The sequence below is a fragment of the Ochlerotatus camptorhynchus genome, unplaced genomic scaffold (genome assembly GCF_037179485.1).
Source record: "Ochlerotatus camptorhynchus isolate MF236.1 unplaced genomic scaffold, CSIRO-AGI_Acam_v1.1 ptg000550l, whole genome shotgun sequence".
NCBI lineage: Eukaryota > Metazoa > Arthropoda > Insecta > Diptera > Culicidae > Ochlerotatus > Ochlerotatus camptorhynchus.
This window is the reverse complement of record NW_027041033.1, coordinates 3,922,593-3,938,827: the sequence shown is the minus strand read 5'-3', so window position 1 is coordinate 3,938,827 and position 16,235 is coordinate 3,922,593. Positions and strand designations below refer to the sequence as shown.

At 39.3% G+C, this 16,235-nt stretch overlaps 1 protein-coding gene across 5 annotated transcripts in view; it reads left to right on the top strand.

The window, feature by feature from the left end:
* The window catches only part of Adar (Adenosine deaminase acting on RNA), a 164,025-nt gene that overhangs the window by 117,512 nt on the left and 30,278 nt on the right, over positions 1 to 16,235 (top strand). For 3 of the 5 annotated variants that reach the window (XR_010518721.1, XR_010518722.1, XM_065236399.1), the window contains 4 exons: positions 5,039 to 5,053; positions 5,373 to 5,569; positions 11,662 to 12,595; positions 12,866 to 13,213. Coding sequence is in view for 3 of the 5 variants with exons in the window: in XM_065236399.1 (XP_065092471.1) it covers positions 5,039 to 5,053; positions 5,373 to 5,569; positions 11,662 to 12,595; positions 12,866 to 13,213 (1,494 nt within the window). In the remaining 2 variants the exon portion in view is untranslated. The remainder of the gene's footprint in view (positions 1 to 5,038; positions 5,054 to 5,372; positions 5,570 to 11,661; positions 12,596 to 12,865; positions 13,214 to 16,235) is intronic. The other 2 variants (XM_065236400.1, XM_065236401.1) reach the window with 2 other exon arrangements.

The window sequence follows — 16,235 nt, the reverse complement described above, 5'->3', positions numbered from 1 at the left end:
CGGCTGATCCTGTGAACGGGAACATCCTTCGAGACAGCTGGAAGCTGCTGGACGACTTCTGGCGCAGATGGGTGCGGGAATATCTCCCAACGCTTCCGAGGCGATCGAAATAGTTCGAAGCAGTAAAGCCGGTGGAATCGGGCGATCTAGTCGCGATAGTAGACGAACATGCGAGGAATCGCTGGAAGCGAGCATAGAAGCTAGTGGTTCTGGACGTTTCCGGCAACGACAAGATGACAGACGAAGTCGCTCCGGATGCGGAAGTAGTTCACGGGTCGGGGGATGTCGCCAATACCCCTCGTTGCGGTGAATTGATGATGAACCAATTGACCGAATCCTCGCGAGCGAAACGCCGTTATCGGGCGAAATGATCGATAGCAGTAAACAAACATAACAATACCGTACGAATTTTGGCAAAATTGCAGCAAAATTGAAGCAAACTTGATAGTGCCGTTAGGTAAAATCGAGACGTTCTTTCTACCTAAACGGTTTATTCTACATAGAGACGGTAAGTGGAAACATATAGAGTATTGAGATTGAACTGGAATCGTCCTTCCATGGCAAACGTTGACCTGAAATAACTTGTAAAAGGACACTGAAAATGTAAGATAATTAGTATACAATTTACCTGTGTATAACCGCTAAAATAAAAAATAAATGACAGCTTTGAAGCTGCTGAGTACGCAATTAGAAGAGGGTGTTAGCAACCGGTGAAAACTAACGATTTTAAATTGGCTTACTACTTGACTAACCTATTGATCCCAAGTAAATCGATTAACATACTCCATTCTAGTCGACATTCTAGTACTACACTATGTTTGTTTTGATTCGCTGTGAACATCTGGCAGATAAATTGAGAGGGGCTCGTGGATTTCTCTATGTGCTATCGAGGGGTGCATCGATTAGCTTGGGACCGAAGAGAGTACCAGAGCTGAGGCAAAAAGTTGAGTCTTAGAGTTACCTCTATGGTGTTAGTTCTGACTTACGGAAACAATCAATGTTCAATGTTCTAAATCATCCCACATTCTCCTGGAGTATTAATTCTTGACAAAATAGCTAAATCACCAGTCTTCCCTGTAGAAAAATGTACAAACATGTTCGTAAAATCTAGATTCCATATGTTTCTATTATCTGGAGTATTTTTTAATATATTCTGATCAACCTGCAAAATGAATGTATGAGAGACTTCATTTTTATTTTCTAACAGTTGGAGCTCTTCAGAACTTGATCAAACTATCTATCTATGCAACGTTCCTTCAACAACTACAAAAGTCCCTTAAATTTAACAAAATCTCCTCAACTTCTACGAAGATCCCTGAATTTATTCTAGATTCCATCTCTCTTCATTCTACGATTACTTCTGGAAAGACCTCCATCATCTACAAATATTCTTGAACATCTGGAAAGTTCCATGAAATTTGTCGAAGTTCCCAAAACTTCCAAGAAGTTCATTTTTTGAAGTAAGATCTCTGACAAACTGCAACGAAGTTCCGAAGCGAGGATCCCTGAAGATCTCAGAAGTTTGCTGAACAATTTTTAGATCTTATAAAAATTCCCTGCACTTATGTGAAGTTTTATGCAGCTTCTCAAAATGCTACGAAATTCCCAAAACTTCAACTAAGTTTGCTGCACGTTTCTCGTTGATTTTCCACAAAGTTCCACGTATGGAATTTCTTGATCTTGTGCGTAATTCTCTGAACTATTCCAAGCTCATGAGGTTTCAAAAAAAGTATCCTGAAATTATATGAAGATCTCCTTGAAATTAAATAAGAATTAACTTCTACGAAGATCTTAAAACTTAAATAGAGTTCTCACTTCTACGCAGTTTTCTGAACTTTTCCAAAGCTCCCTGAGTTTCTACGAATTATTCTGAAGCTCAACGAAGTTCCCAGATTTTCTACTAAGTTTCGTCGATTTTTTAAAGTCATTATTTTCGATATTTTAGTCACTACCAGGGTCCCACAAAGTCACTTTCAATCGAAAATCGTCAAGGGACGATGAAGCTGTCAACCATCACTTTCAATTGAAAGTCATTATGTCTTCTCTTCGATCAGATCCCCGTCAACAACAACAGAACCACTTTCGGTCGGTTTTCATGCTGTTCGTTTTGGCTTGGCTCGTGTTCATGTCTTCTTTCATTGTCAAATGAACGAAGATGTTCGATCCAAATTCGCGCAGTTTTTATGGCTTTTGTTGATTGTTCACTTGGTTCATTAAAGCGTATGCGCATAAATCTGTGCTTGTGGATGTCAAATTTATCATTGTCGGGTGGTTTGTTTATCCATCAATATGGGTATTTTTTTGAATCGGGGTGACGTCTAGAGATCAAAAATTGATACGCGACGCCATTTTTAAATCTAGAATGGCGGCTTCCAGTTTAAGTCGTATTTTGAAATCGAAGATGCCGGCTTCCGATTTACGAAAAAGTGGAAATACAGTCAAATACACATCAAAATTGGTAGTTTTGTACAGTGCTGTACAATTTCGACAATACACGGTGATACTCAACATTCTGCTTTGGTCACTCGTTTGAGCTAACAGTCATCGTCAAGGCAAACCATGTCAATTGTCAGTGGCATTTTTGTCAGTGACGAACATGTGCTGATTTGTTTATTAGCTAAATTTAAAATGAAATTAAATGGCTTGAGGAAAACAATTACATGGAGCCATTAAAGTGAACAAGCATCTACGTCCTGAACAGCTTGGATAACAATAATGTGACTCAGAATGCAAGAAATTACCCTTTCTGTTACCAGGTGAATCTTTGTCATTGACGAAAAAATGAATGAGATTTTGACAAAGATTTTTTTGAGGATCAAGTCTATCATTGACTATGTGAAAAACAATTTTGTCAATATCGCGCAAAAGTCTGTCAATGACAATGACAAATCTCAGCACTGGTTTTGTAATCGGTATGAAGTCTACAGATCGAAAATTGATATGCGACGCCAATTCTAAATCCAAGATGGCGGCTTCCGATTTCAGAACAAGTGGTAAATGTTGTCAAATACCCATCAATATAGGTATTTTTGGAATAGGAATGGCGTCTAGAGGCCGGAACTCGGTATCCGATGCCATTTTGAAATCCAATATGGCGGTTTCCTATTTCAGAAAAAATGGGAACTGCTGATGCCGTCCCATCAATATGGATATTTTTGGAATCGGGGTGACGTCTGGAGATTGGAAATCAATATCCGACGCCATTTTGATATCCATCATGATGGCTTCCGGTTTGCGGAAAAGTGTCAAATACCCTAAAATGTGGGTATTTTCAGGATGAGAATGAGACGTAGATGCCGAAAATTAATGTCACGCCGTCTTTAAATCCAAGAAATACTGTCAAATACCGATCAATGTGGGTTTTTTGGAATCGGGCTGATATCTAGAAGCCAGACATAGATGTGCAACGCCATCTTGAAATTCTAGATGGTACCTTTCAATTTCAGAAGAAGTGTCAAATAGCCTACAAATGGCATCGAATATCGATTTTCAGCATCCAGATCTTAGGATATTTGACAATTTTTGTGAAACCCGATGGCCGCCATATTGGATTATAAAAAGGCATCGGATATCGATTTTTGGCATCTACGCAGCATCCCCGTTCCGAAAATACCCTATTGTAGGGTATTCAACACTTTTTCTGAAACCCGATGGCCGCCATTTTGGATTTCAAAATAACGTCGAATATCGATTTTCCGCACCTTCGTGTTGTCCCCGTTCCGAAAATACCCATATTGTGGAGTATTTGAGACTTTCTCTGACCCCGATTGCCGACATCTTGGAGTCCAGAATGGCCTCGTTAATTTAATTTTCGTTTAATATAAAATAATATATGATTTCTACATATAATCCGGATGCCATCCTTATCGGCAACCTATATTGTGCGGATACTATAGTTTGATGCCTGCGTCGTCAGGTCGTGACAAGTCGAATGAGTCCCGAATTGAAGTGAAAGTGGAAAAAACGAAGAAGGCAGTTTTCGAGTCATTCATTGCGTCAATTGAAACAAGCCTTTGCTTCAAATGAAATGAACTGAAGCACTCGACGAACGAAACAAGTGATAGTCCAGTCATGTTTGAAACGAGGAATGTTCATCGTGACTCGATAACAAGAAATACGATGACTTACACGAAAATAATATTGCTCGAAATGAATCGATTCTGCAGAGAGTTCATTTTCTTTTTCTTTGTTTGGAAAATGCAGAACTCTGGTCACTACTATTGTATCAAATACCCACTACCAGCCCTGCATGCATCAAATCCCTGATCCGAGCCTTTTTTGTTTCCAATCTCAGTTCCTCGGAGACTGTCAAAACCAAGGCTCATAATCGTCAACAAGAAGAGCTTAGGGCCATAACTACTTCAATGTGGTAGATCTAATGCCAGTAACGCACTACGAAAAGGTGATCTAACCGTGTTACGGGATAGGAGGTTTATAGTGATATGATGAGCCTGGTGGCCTAGAGGTGACCGTTTTTGCTTACTGAGCGGTTGATTGGTTCGCCTCCAAGTACTGAGCGGAAATCATGGTTGCAAGCCCAAACTTCTTATTATTATATAGCTGTTAGTGTAACGAAGCAATCGAAAGATCACACCACTTACCATGGTGAATCCTAACTACCTTTCCCATTAGTATAAATTCTTGAAAGATGTGCCGATGACCGTAAGGACGTGACCGGCGCCATTATTGATCTTGATAATACTGATTCACCAGTGCACACTGAGAATGGATTGCTTTGTGCAAATTTCGCTGGATTTACCACACGGAGCAGCAACTAAGAATTTTACGGTCATCAATGCTCATGCAAAAAATTTGAATAATTTCGAACGACTGTTGAACGCGCGCTGGTTTTCCCGACTGCCGTTATTCGCCAAAAACTCCGCTTCAAGAACAAACCACATGCTCATTAACATATTTAGCTAATCTCGTTTTGTTTTTTTTTTTTGAAACAATGACTGATTTCTCTCGTTTTCTTCTCTTCCAAAAATAAACCATCGACCGAAAACCTGATGACGTGGACCCTTCAAAAAACATATAGTCAACCTAGCGACAGGTAAGTCTGTGTATTTTTCATCCATTAAGTAACACTTTGTGCTGCAGCGCCGTCTGTCTTGTTCTGATTTACGGCACCGATTTTCTATCCCCAAGCCGGACACTTGACTTGAGTTTGTTATGCCATTTATTTTTTTTCAATCACCCTCCGTTGATAAGCGATCATTTTCATTTTCCCCATCGCCCTCGTTATCTCCTTCCCGCAAAATAAAAATAAAAAAAGAGGAAAGAAGACACTTCGCTGCCCGCAGAATGATAACAATCTTTTTGTGGCTGTGCTCCGTTCTCCTGCTAATGGTTGCTTTGTTTTCTTCTTGTAGGAAACGCAGCAGCCCGCAAGCGGCGTAAGCTTCAGCAGGCACAGCAGCAGAAGACAGGCGATCCGGCCGGAGCCGACCAGGGTCCCCAGACGAAGAATACCGTCGCGGTGCTGAACGAACTGAAGCGGAACCTGGTGTACAACATGGAATCGCAAACTGGCCCGGTGCATGCGCCCCTCTTCACGATGTCTGTGGTGGTAAGTGGGGGTTTTTCCCAAAATCGGGAAACTCTAAACAAAGTGAAGTTTCATATTCAAAACGTTGGGACTAATGATGCGAGAGATAATTCCAACTTTAAGTTGCATCATTATTGCGTAAGATGATCGATTTGTTCTCATTTTTTTTTTGATAAGATAAAATCTATATTGATTTGAGAAGAATGGTTGAGGGCTGTACCAAGGGCATCATGGAGCTTCATTAGGCAGTTAGTCATTGTGCGCACTCTGTTCGCTTCCATTTCGGTGAGGATAATGAATATCGAGCGAAGATATTAAATAGTCCCGCTTCCCACCGCCCAACCTCAACCTGCAAGATAGTAGCATTATAATTACTGATTAGGGCGCCCCCCAACCGGAAGAAGAATAGGAAGCGAACGGTTAAGCTGTTTGCCGTTCTGCCTACGGTATGGTGTTGACTTATTGACTCTTCTTCTAGGTCCTGGCTTTCCTTTAGTAATTCCTTAGTCTTGAACTTTGTTCCTGGATAAGGTTGAGGGGGTGGACGCTGTCGCGGGAATCGCTAATGAGGTAACAGTAGACTCTTTTTCATCGATGATTATGTCGAAGTCGTTGTTTTATCATGCAAGTTTTTCGAATGGGAGAAAGAGGCGATCGGGAAACAATTTTCCTACCTGCGTGGCTTTAATGTCCCTGTGACCTATGCAAACTATAATGGTAGCTCAATTAGATGACAGCTAGTGTTAATGAAGAAAATTGAATGTTATAGATTTCCTCGATTACTTCGTATTTTATTGAGAACAAACACAGTGGGTCATTGATAGATTAATTTGTTTCCACCAGCCACGTGTACTCTTCTTTTTAGGAATTTGAGGTTAACGTACTCTTTGAGCAGTTCATTCAGTATTGTTTAGTTTTCTATGAAAATCCCAAAAAGCGATTTGTTGCGCTTTGTGGTTCGGACAAAACTTTTCTGCCATCAGCTTGTAATGAATCTTAAAAATACTAGTTTTGCTTTGAACTTAGCTTTTCAGTGAACGGTGGATCAAAACTAAAGGAATACGGTGCGGATGGGGCGGACAGGAAATAACCAGGACAACACTTAACAGTGAACAAGTTTTATTAACGATAAAGTTATCTTGGTATGACTGCTCTCTTCAGTGTCTTGATATGGAATGACGCTAGAAAATTGATTGGAGTGTTCAAGGCAGCAATCCAACGCCTACTTTGTTAACACCCCCTCTCGTTTGGATACTCCTAGCTTCGTCCTTAATTCCTCGAATCGGCCAGCGTCCAAGGACTTGGTAAAGAAGTCAGCTAATTGATTCTCACTTGCAATTGGTTCTATCAGCAGCTTCCCAGCGGTGACAAGATCCCGAAGAAAATGATGTTTGATATCAATATGCTTCACTCTCTTGCTCTCTACGTTCTTAGCCATGCCGATGCTCCCACGATTGTCTTCATATATGGCAACTGGCTCGATCTGCTTTTCACCCAAATCGCCTAGGACACCAATCAACCATATTGCTTCCGATGCTGCAGCGCTTAACGCCACATACTCTGCTTCACTTGATGAAGTGGCGACCGTCGTTTGTTTTTTACTAGACCAGGCAACAGTCGATCCAAACACCTGGAAGATAAATCCGCTCACTGACTTCTAACTGATTCCCAAAATTTCTGAAGTGATTAAGCTCTTTTAAAAGTGAGTCAGATCATTTCTGAACTGATTCAGTACTTTCAGAAGTGATTATGAACTTTTCTGAATTGATTCATGTCCTTCCCAAGTGATTCCAAACATTTCTGAAGTAAATTAGTACTTTTCAAAGTTATTCCGAACATGTCTTATATGATTCACTTCTTTCCTAAGTAATTACGAACATTTCTAAAGTGATTCAGAACTTTTCGAAGTGTTTCTGAATTTTTCAAAATTGATTAAGCACTGTCCAAAATGATTTAGAACTTTTCTGAAGTGATTCAGTACTTTTCGAAGAGATTTCGAACGCTTCTGAAGGGATTTCGTTTGTTTGGAAGTGATTTCAAATTTATAAGTGATTTAGTACTTTCAGTAGTGATTACGCATTTTTCAAAAATAATTCTGGCTTTCCAATGTGATTTGGAACTTTTCTGAATTAATTCTGTACTTTTCGAAGCGATTTCGAAAATTTCTGAAGTGATTAGAAGTCAGTTCAATTAGTTCTGAATTGATTCAGATCCTTTCGAAGTGATTCCAAGCAGTAAAGTGAAGTGATTTCGAACATTTCTTAAATGATTCATTTCTTTCCGAAGTAATCCTGAACATTTCTGAAGTGATTCAGATTTTTTTTGTAGTATTTCTGAATTTTTCAAAAGTGATTGAGCACTTTCCAAAGTGATTTAAAACTTTTCTGAAGTGATTCAGTACTTTTCGAAGAGGTTCCGAACGTTTCTCAAGGGATTTAGTTTGTTTGGAAGTGATTTCAAATTTCTGTCTGGAGTGATTCCAATAACTTCATAAGTGATTTAGTACTTTCCGAAGTGATTACGCAATTTCAAAAGTAATTCTGACTTTCCAAAGTGATTGGGGACTTTTCTGAGGTGATTCAGTACTATTCGAAGAGATTCAGTACTTTCAAAAGTGATTTAGAACTTTTCTGAAGTGATTCAGCACTATTCGAAGAGATTCCGAACGCTTCTGAAGGGATTTTGTTTGTTTAGAGGTGATTTCGAATTTATGTCTGTAGGGATTCCAATCATTTCATAAGTGCTGTAGTAATCTTCGAAGTGAAGTGACATTTTTCAAAAGTAATTATGGCTTTCCAATGTGATATGGAACTTTTCTGAATTAATTAAGTTCTTTTCGAAGTTATTCCGATCCTTTCTGAAGTGACTCAGTACTTTTCGAAGTGATTAAAAAATTTCAAATGTTAGTAAGTAGGGTAGAGAACTACTTCGGCCTAATCGCCCATTTTGGGCCTATCGAGCAGAAAACTTCAAATAAATCCATGATTTCAGAGTTAACACGTCAATTATGCGTTTGGTACGATACTTTAGTTAATAAGCTTCCGAACGAAGTCAATGAGAACGCGTGATATGAAGGTTTGCACCCATTATTCCCAAAAACAAAAGAAACGCTCCGACCGAATCAATTTTTAACTTCATCCGACAGGCCGAAGTGAATTCAGTGGCGTTTCAATGCGTTAGGCCGATTTTAGAATCCGTAGGCCGAGTTTGGCGTCAAGAAGCAGTGTTAGACTTTTGACAATATCTCAACGATTGGTTTCTCTTTATCAAATCTTACGGTACATACGGAAAGGTAAATAAATTTGGAAGCCATCAGTAATAATAATGGGGTAGTTAACCCTACTTTTCGAAGTGTTTTTGAACTTTTCTGAAGTGAATCAGTACTTTTGGAATCAATTCAGAATATATCCGGGATAATTCAGTTCTTTTAGAAGTGATATCAATTTTTTATAGTTATTCAGTACTTTCCGAAGTGATTCAGAACATTTGCGGAGTGGTTCAAAACATTTCCGAAGTGATTCAATACTTTCCGAAGTGAATCCGAATATTTCTTAAGTGATATAGTACATTACTAAGAGATTAAGAACCTTTCTGAATTGGTTCAGTTCCTTCCGATGTGATTCCTAACATTTTTAAAATGTTTCAGTTCTTTCAGAAGTCATTTTGAATGTCTTTGAAATGATTCTCTCCGAAATAATTCTGAACATTTCTCTAGTGATTCAGTACTTTTCGAAGTGATTCCGACCTTCTTTCTATAGTGATTCCAATAATTTCATAAGTGATTTAGAACTTTCCAAAGTGATTACGTTTTTTAAAGTAATTCTTGCTTTCCGAAGTGATTTGGAACAATTCTGAATGTATTCAATACTTTTCGAAGTGATTCCTTATATTTCTGAAGTGAATAAGTTCTTTTAGAAGTGAGTCCGATAATTTCTGAACTGATTCAGTACTTTCCGAAGAGATTCCGTTCAGACGCTATTTCGATTCGAAGTGACGTTTTCGTTCTTCAATTTACTCAAAATTGTCAAAGAAACCAGTTGGAAAAAATCACTCCAATCCAAAATCTCCGATTTTTTGCAAAAATGTGAATGATTGCCCAATACCAATTGTTCAAAGATTCATACAAATCGGAGATAGTCGAGTTTTTTAGATTCGTCGTTCATTAGTGACTCAAGGAAAAAATCCGTGGGCGTTTCTTAAGTTTAAAGAACTTAAGGAAAATTGTGGAAACTTCAAGGCAATTCAATTAATTTCAGTAAAATACCGGTCTCTTATAAAAAAAACTTTGAAGTTCAGGACAGTCTAGAGCACTTTAAGGTAATTAAAAAAACTTTTGGTCAATTTTATTAACATCAGGAAAGTCTAGACTATTGTTGATTATTTAAGGGCAGTTCCATGAACTTCAGAAAAGTCTTGAGAACAGTCAGTGAAAATCATAGGACTACATTAATTCAGTACAATTATTTCGTTTCGATTCCAAGAAAATTGCGGGAGCTTAAAGAAGGTTCAGAAATTTCAGAAAAACTTTGAAAATTTCACAGAAGTGCAGAGATTGGCAGAGAACTTCATAAGGGAAGATCCGAGAACTTCAGGGACTTTCATGAACATTAGCAAAATGCGGGAGCATTTCAATGAAGTTTAGTAAGCTCCAAAAATATTTCCATTAGTTTCAGAACATTAGCGGGAAATTATTGAGTTCTTCACATAAGTTCAGAAGTTCACGGAAACTTAAACATTTTAGGGAAGTTCAATTAAATTCAGGACAGTACAACAAGCTTCATGAGAACTGTAAAAACTTTAGAGAAGTTCCGAGAACTTCAGGATAGAACAGGGAACCTCAGAGAAATAGCATTAACCGTAGAAAAATTACATAGGTTTTAGAAAAGTTTCGAAAGCTTCAGTTAATTGTTAAAACTTTAGAGAAGATCTACGATCGTTAGGATAATTGAGGAAACTTTAGCAAGTCCGGGAACTTCAAAGCAGTTTCATTAACTTCAGTAACAATTTGGGAACTTTCAAGTAGTTCTGGCGACGTCAGAATAGTCCTTTCCATATTCAACGGAGATTTCTCATGAAAATTCACTTCGAATTCTCCTCAGCATTTGCTTTGTATTCTTCCGAAACTCTAGACATTCATTTGGAACGCTTCTCTGACTTCTTATAAAAATATCACCAGAATATAATTAGAAAAGGAAAGATTCTCAGAATTTTCATTGAATTCATTTCAGATTTACTCACATTGATAGTGTCCTAAGAATTCATTTGCATGTCGCCTCACTAATTTCTTAGATTGCTCCTCATAACTTGTGTGGCAAACTCTCCTGGATTTTCCTAAAATTCCTATGAGTTTTCATTAAAATTTACTTTGAATTCAATTCTGGGATTCCTTGAAATTCTACTCAAAACTATCTCAGACTTCTCACATAAAAACTAAAATTCATCAGAACTACCTTGAAAGCGGATTGCGCTTGATGTTTTTCTCAAAGATTGTTTTCCCTGAACTCCGTTGGAATGAAGTCCTTAGAAATTATAATAACATTCCATGAACCTTTAAAACTGACAAATAATATTTCCTGACGATACACGGTTTTCCAGGTTTGTTCAGGTAGTAGACACCCTGGTTAACCCTAACTATAAGTCATTATTTTGTCACTTATTTCTTCAACATGCTCCCTAAAATCACTATTTTTGACAGCATTCATTGCTACCACCTCTGCTTAAGCTTAGTCTCAATTGCCGAGTTAAATCTAATTCGTAGTTAAAAGTGACATTTCGGAGATTATTTTCCATGTTCGAAAATCTGTGTTTTCGATCCATCGGTTTTCGAGCAGAACTTAGGCTCGGTTGTCAAAATCTAACATCTTGTATATCAGAAATAATCACGCTCGAATAGCAGGGTTAATCGATAACTTTCCATCTCTCACTTTTAACTGCGAGGTTAATTTAGCTCGGCAATTGGGACACAGCCTTAGGGTATTTGCACGATAAATGGTTTGAATAAAGAAAGAATACAGTTGTAACGTTTGTGCTTTAATACATCGTAGCATTTTCCCTCCTCCACTGAGGATATAAAGAACGTCTCATAACGTACGCTCCCTGTCTATCTTTTCCAGGTCGACGGTCAAAAGTTCATGGGTCACGGCCGGAGTAAAAAGTTGGCGCGGATTGAAGCTGCCGCGGCAGCCCTGCGAAGTTTCATCCAGTTCAAAGACGGTGCCACACTAACCCCGATCAAACCACTGCAGAACGTGGACTTTACCAGCGACGATCCGATGATCGATAACAGCATATTCCCGCTGTCGGATCCGCCGGCGCTGCCGGAATCGGTTGTGACTACTCCGGCGGCTGCGGCTGTGACGACGACGCCGAACAACAAGTCCAAGGGACCGTCCGAAAGGGAACACAAGGATCGCCAGAACGGACCCAACCACAACAATAACAATAATAATAATACCAACAACAACAACAACAACATCAACATCAACAATGTGCACTCAACAAACAACAGTAATTCCCCTTGTCAGCCCAGTCCAAGTTCAAATTTCAGCCATCATAACAGTACTACCACTAGTTACTATCACCAAACCGCTAGCCCTAACAGTACTACTAGTAAACCCAGCTACAATAACAATAACATTAACAATAGCAACACTACTTCCGGTTTTCCTACGTCCCATCCCGGTTCCTTCTGTAACAATAGTACACCACCGCAAGGACACTTCCATTCCCTTCACAACCAAAACCATTACACCTACAACAACAACAACAACAATCACTATTCGAGTTACCACTACCACAACCAACACGAAAATTATCTGCAACTGCAAAAACAACAACAACAACACCACAATCATAACCAAGTGGTGCCGCATCAGCAGTCTACCAATCACTACTACAGCAAGACCGGCAGCAGTGCGAATGCCTTCGCCGCGGCCATTGCAACGGTTGCCTCCAACTCCTCTTCCACCAAAATTGACAATACCACCAATACCACCAAAACCACCACCATCACTACCACCATGAACCATAGCAGTAATGCCAACAATAGTAATAATATTTTCTTTACCACTAATACTACTACTACTACCATCCGACTAACCGATAGTAATAGTAATAGCAATAGCAACTGTTCCAACTATTACCACTTTCAACCAAGAAAGCGTTTGTCCAGTGTTATTAATTATGAATCCTTTAATGCTCCACCACCACTATTACCAACGCCTAAATCACCACTACTGCCAATACCACCAACACATCGACACCTTCGTGTACAATTACCACCACCATCACCAAAACCATCTCGGCTACCACCACCAGTCTTAGCGACTACTACTGCTGCTTGTCCTCCGCCAGGCGCCGCCGCTGCTGCGACAAACAATAGCAGCGGCAACAGTGCTGCTGGTGGTAGTGGTAGCCATGCTTCAAGCCATGCCAACATCAACCCGAGCAACAGCAACAGCATCATCGGCAACAACAGCAGCAGCAGCAGCAATAGCAGTAGTAGCAGTGTAGGTGGTGGATCGACGCCGACAGCTGCTGCTGCAGCAGTGACCCCCGTTAGCGCGCATAACGGCCATCGGCAGGTGGTCGAAAAGATACAGCAAAGTTTAGATCTATTTAAAAATTCCAATGAAAAGAATGTAGCATGGAAGAAGCGATTAGAAAGCAAGTATCTTTTTCAGTTTTATATTCAATTTTTTTTTTAATTTCATTAAGTATATTATTATTTGTTGCCTAAGTTGTTCGTTATCTGTGTAATATCTATGTAGTCACAGTTGTTTCCCCCGTTCCATACAAACACACACACACCCCCATGTATTCTTTTGTTTTTGGAGTTTTTAGTGTCTGTATCTCTTCTATTCCTGTACTTTCGATCTCACGTAATTACCCTCCACCCGGGTACAACAACAACAACAACAACAACATCGGTAGATTCTATGTTTAGTGCTCACCAATTTCATTTCCTCGACCTCACTCTGTAGGCCTACTGTCAGCAGCATCTGTGACATTATGGTTTCAAACTATTGGTTGTTTTTATTCATTGTATGGGATTATTTCTGTCACGTAAACACTCACATAGACAACGACACTTACACCACAAATTTACTAATCGATGTGTGCTAATTGTGCTTTTGTGCAACTCGTTGTCTACTTATCTCTGTCTGCTCCTATTGCTCACATGAGCGTTTTGTAACGGTATCAATAATGGGGGCCACTTGCCGAATGCATTCTGAATTGAAACGTTAACCATCCAATATTTCTTATCAATCTGAATAACTTTACCAAAGATAACGACCTTCTACCTAGTCGAGTTGTCAAATGGTACACTAGCAAACGGTACAACTCCACCATCCAAGGTCTTGTTCGTATGATCAACTTTCCCAAAGAAAACAATCTTTCTACCTAGTTGACAACTCGAAGTGAGTAGTTAGAAGTCAAATGATTGCATTCTGAACAAAACTATTCACCGCCCAATGTGTTTTGCTCATTTGAACAACTTTGCAGAAGACAGCAACCTTCTATCAATTTATGCAAGCAATGAGAAGTCGAATGGCACACGGGCGCCTAGTTTAAGAAAATAATTACTCACATGCTCTGAGAAAGACTCAGGGTAACAGGAAATCGGGAAAACCGTGAATTTTGATGACAAATCGGGAAAAAATATACTTCGTCCCCTCTACGGAAAAATGGAATGATTTTAACGCCCTTGGGCTGGACTGGATTTTCAGGACTTTGTCAAATTTGAAGAAGTATTTAAAAGGAATTCGTGTGACAGGGTGTCCACTACCTGGGAAAACCTGGAAAATCAGGGAATTTATTTTTGGACCTGGAAAATCAGGGAATCGTAGGAAATTTTATTCAAATTCAGGAAAAAATTTCTTCATTACAGAAACTTATGAATAAGTATGGCTAACTTCGCTGGTTTCAAACAACTTAATTACTCGGTGTAGTATGAGGATGACTTTTCGGAACTGTGTCATTTTGCGAAAGGAAGTTTCGCCGAAGAACATTTCGCTGAATGGGCCATTTCGTCGAATTTTAATCATGAATCAATCTGAAAGAACTGGTCGTGTTCAAAAGAAGGAATCATTCCTATGAATCAAAAATATCTATTATTTGAAAATTTCTGAAATCAGTACAGCTCGTCATGGATACCAAAATTAATTAAGTGGAATTAAATCGAAGATAACTTGTTTTTGCTGTTTAGCTCGTAGGACTTCCGAGATGTTCACAGAGCTTCCAAAACGCCCATAGAACTTGCGAGATGTTCATAGAGATTCCGAGCAGTTCATATCACTTCCGAAACGTTCATAGTGCTTCCGAGCAGTTCGTATGACTTCCGAGATGTTCATAGTACTTCCAAAACTCCCATAGAACTTGCGAGATGTTCACTGAACTTTCCAGGAGTTCATTGGAATTCTGAATCGTTCATAGAACTTCCGAGCAGTTTGCTCGACTTCCGAGATGTTCATAGAACTTCCAAAACTCTCATTGAACTTCCAATATGTTCATAGAACTTCCAAAACTCCCATAGAACTTGCGAGATGTTCATAGAGCTTCCGAGCAGTTCATAGAATTTTCGAGATGTTTATGGTGATTCCGAGCAGTTCGTATGACTTCCGAGATGTTCATAGAACTTCTAAAACACCCATAGAACTTGCGAGATGTTCATAGAGCTTCCGAGTAGTTCATAGGCCTTCCGAATCGTTCATAGAGCTTCCAAGCAGTTTGCACGACTTCCGAGATGTTCATAGAACTTCCAAAACTCCCATAGAACTTGCGAGATGTTCACTGAACTTTCCAGCAGTTCATTGGAATTCTGAATCGTTCATAGAACTTCCGAGCAGTTTGCACGACTTTCGAGATGTTCATAGAACTTCCAAAACTCTCATTGAACCTCCGATATGTTCATAGAACTTCCAAAACTCCCATAGAACTTGCGATGTGTTCATAGAGCTTCCGAGCAGTTCATAGAATTTTCGAGATGTTTATGGTGATTCCGAGCAGTTCGTATGACTTCCGAGATGTTCATAGAACTTCTAAAACACCCATAGAACTTGCGAGATGTTCATAGAGCTTCCGATCAGTTCATATGACTTCCGAAACGTTCATAGAGCTTCCAAGCAGTTTGCACGACTTCCGAGATGTTCATAGAACTTCCAAAACTCCTATAGAACTTGCGAGATGTTCACTGAACTTTCCAGCAGTTCATTGGAATTCTGAATCGTTCATAGAACTTCCGAGCAGTTTGCTCGACTTCCGAGATGTTCATAGAACTCAAAACTCTCATTGAACTTCCGATATGTTCATAGAACTTCCAAAACTCCCATAGAACTTGCGAGATGTTCATAGAGCTTCCGAGCAGTTCATAGAACTTTCGAAATGTTTATAGAGATTCCGAGCAGTTCGTATGACTTCCGAGATGTTCATAGAACTTCTAAAACACCCATAGAACTTGCGAGATGTTCATAGAGCTTCCGAATCATTCATAGAGCTTCCAAGCATTTTGCACGACTTCCGAGATGTTTATAAAACTTCCAAAACTTTCACAGAACTTCCGAGATGTTCATAGAATTTTCGAGCAGTTCCTTGATTTTTTTTTAAATTGTAGTTACTTTAACACTTTCGGGTCATTCGTGGCTTGTCCGGGGGTGAGATTTGAACTAGTGACTTGGGTCTGAGAGGT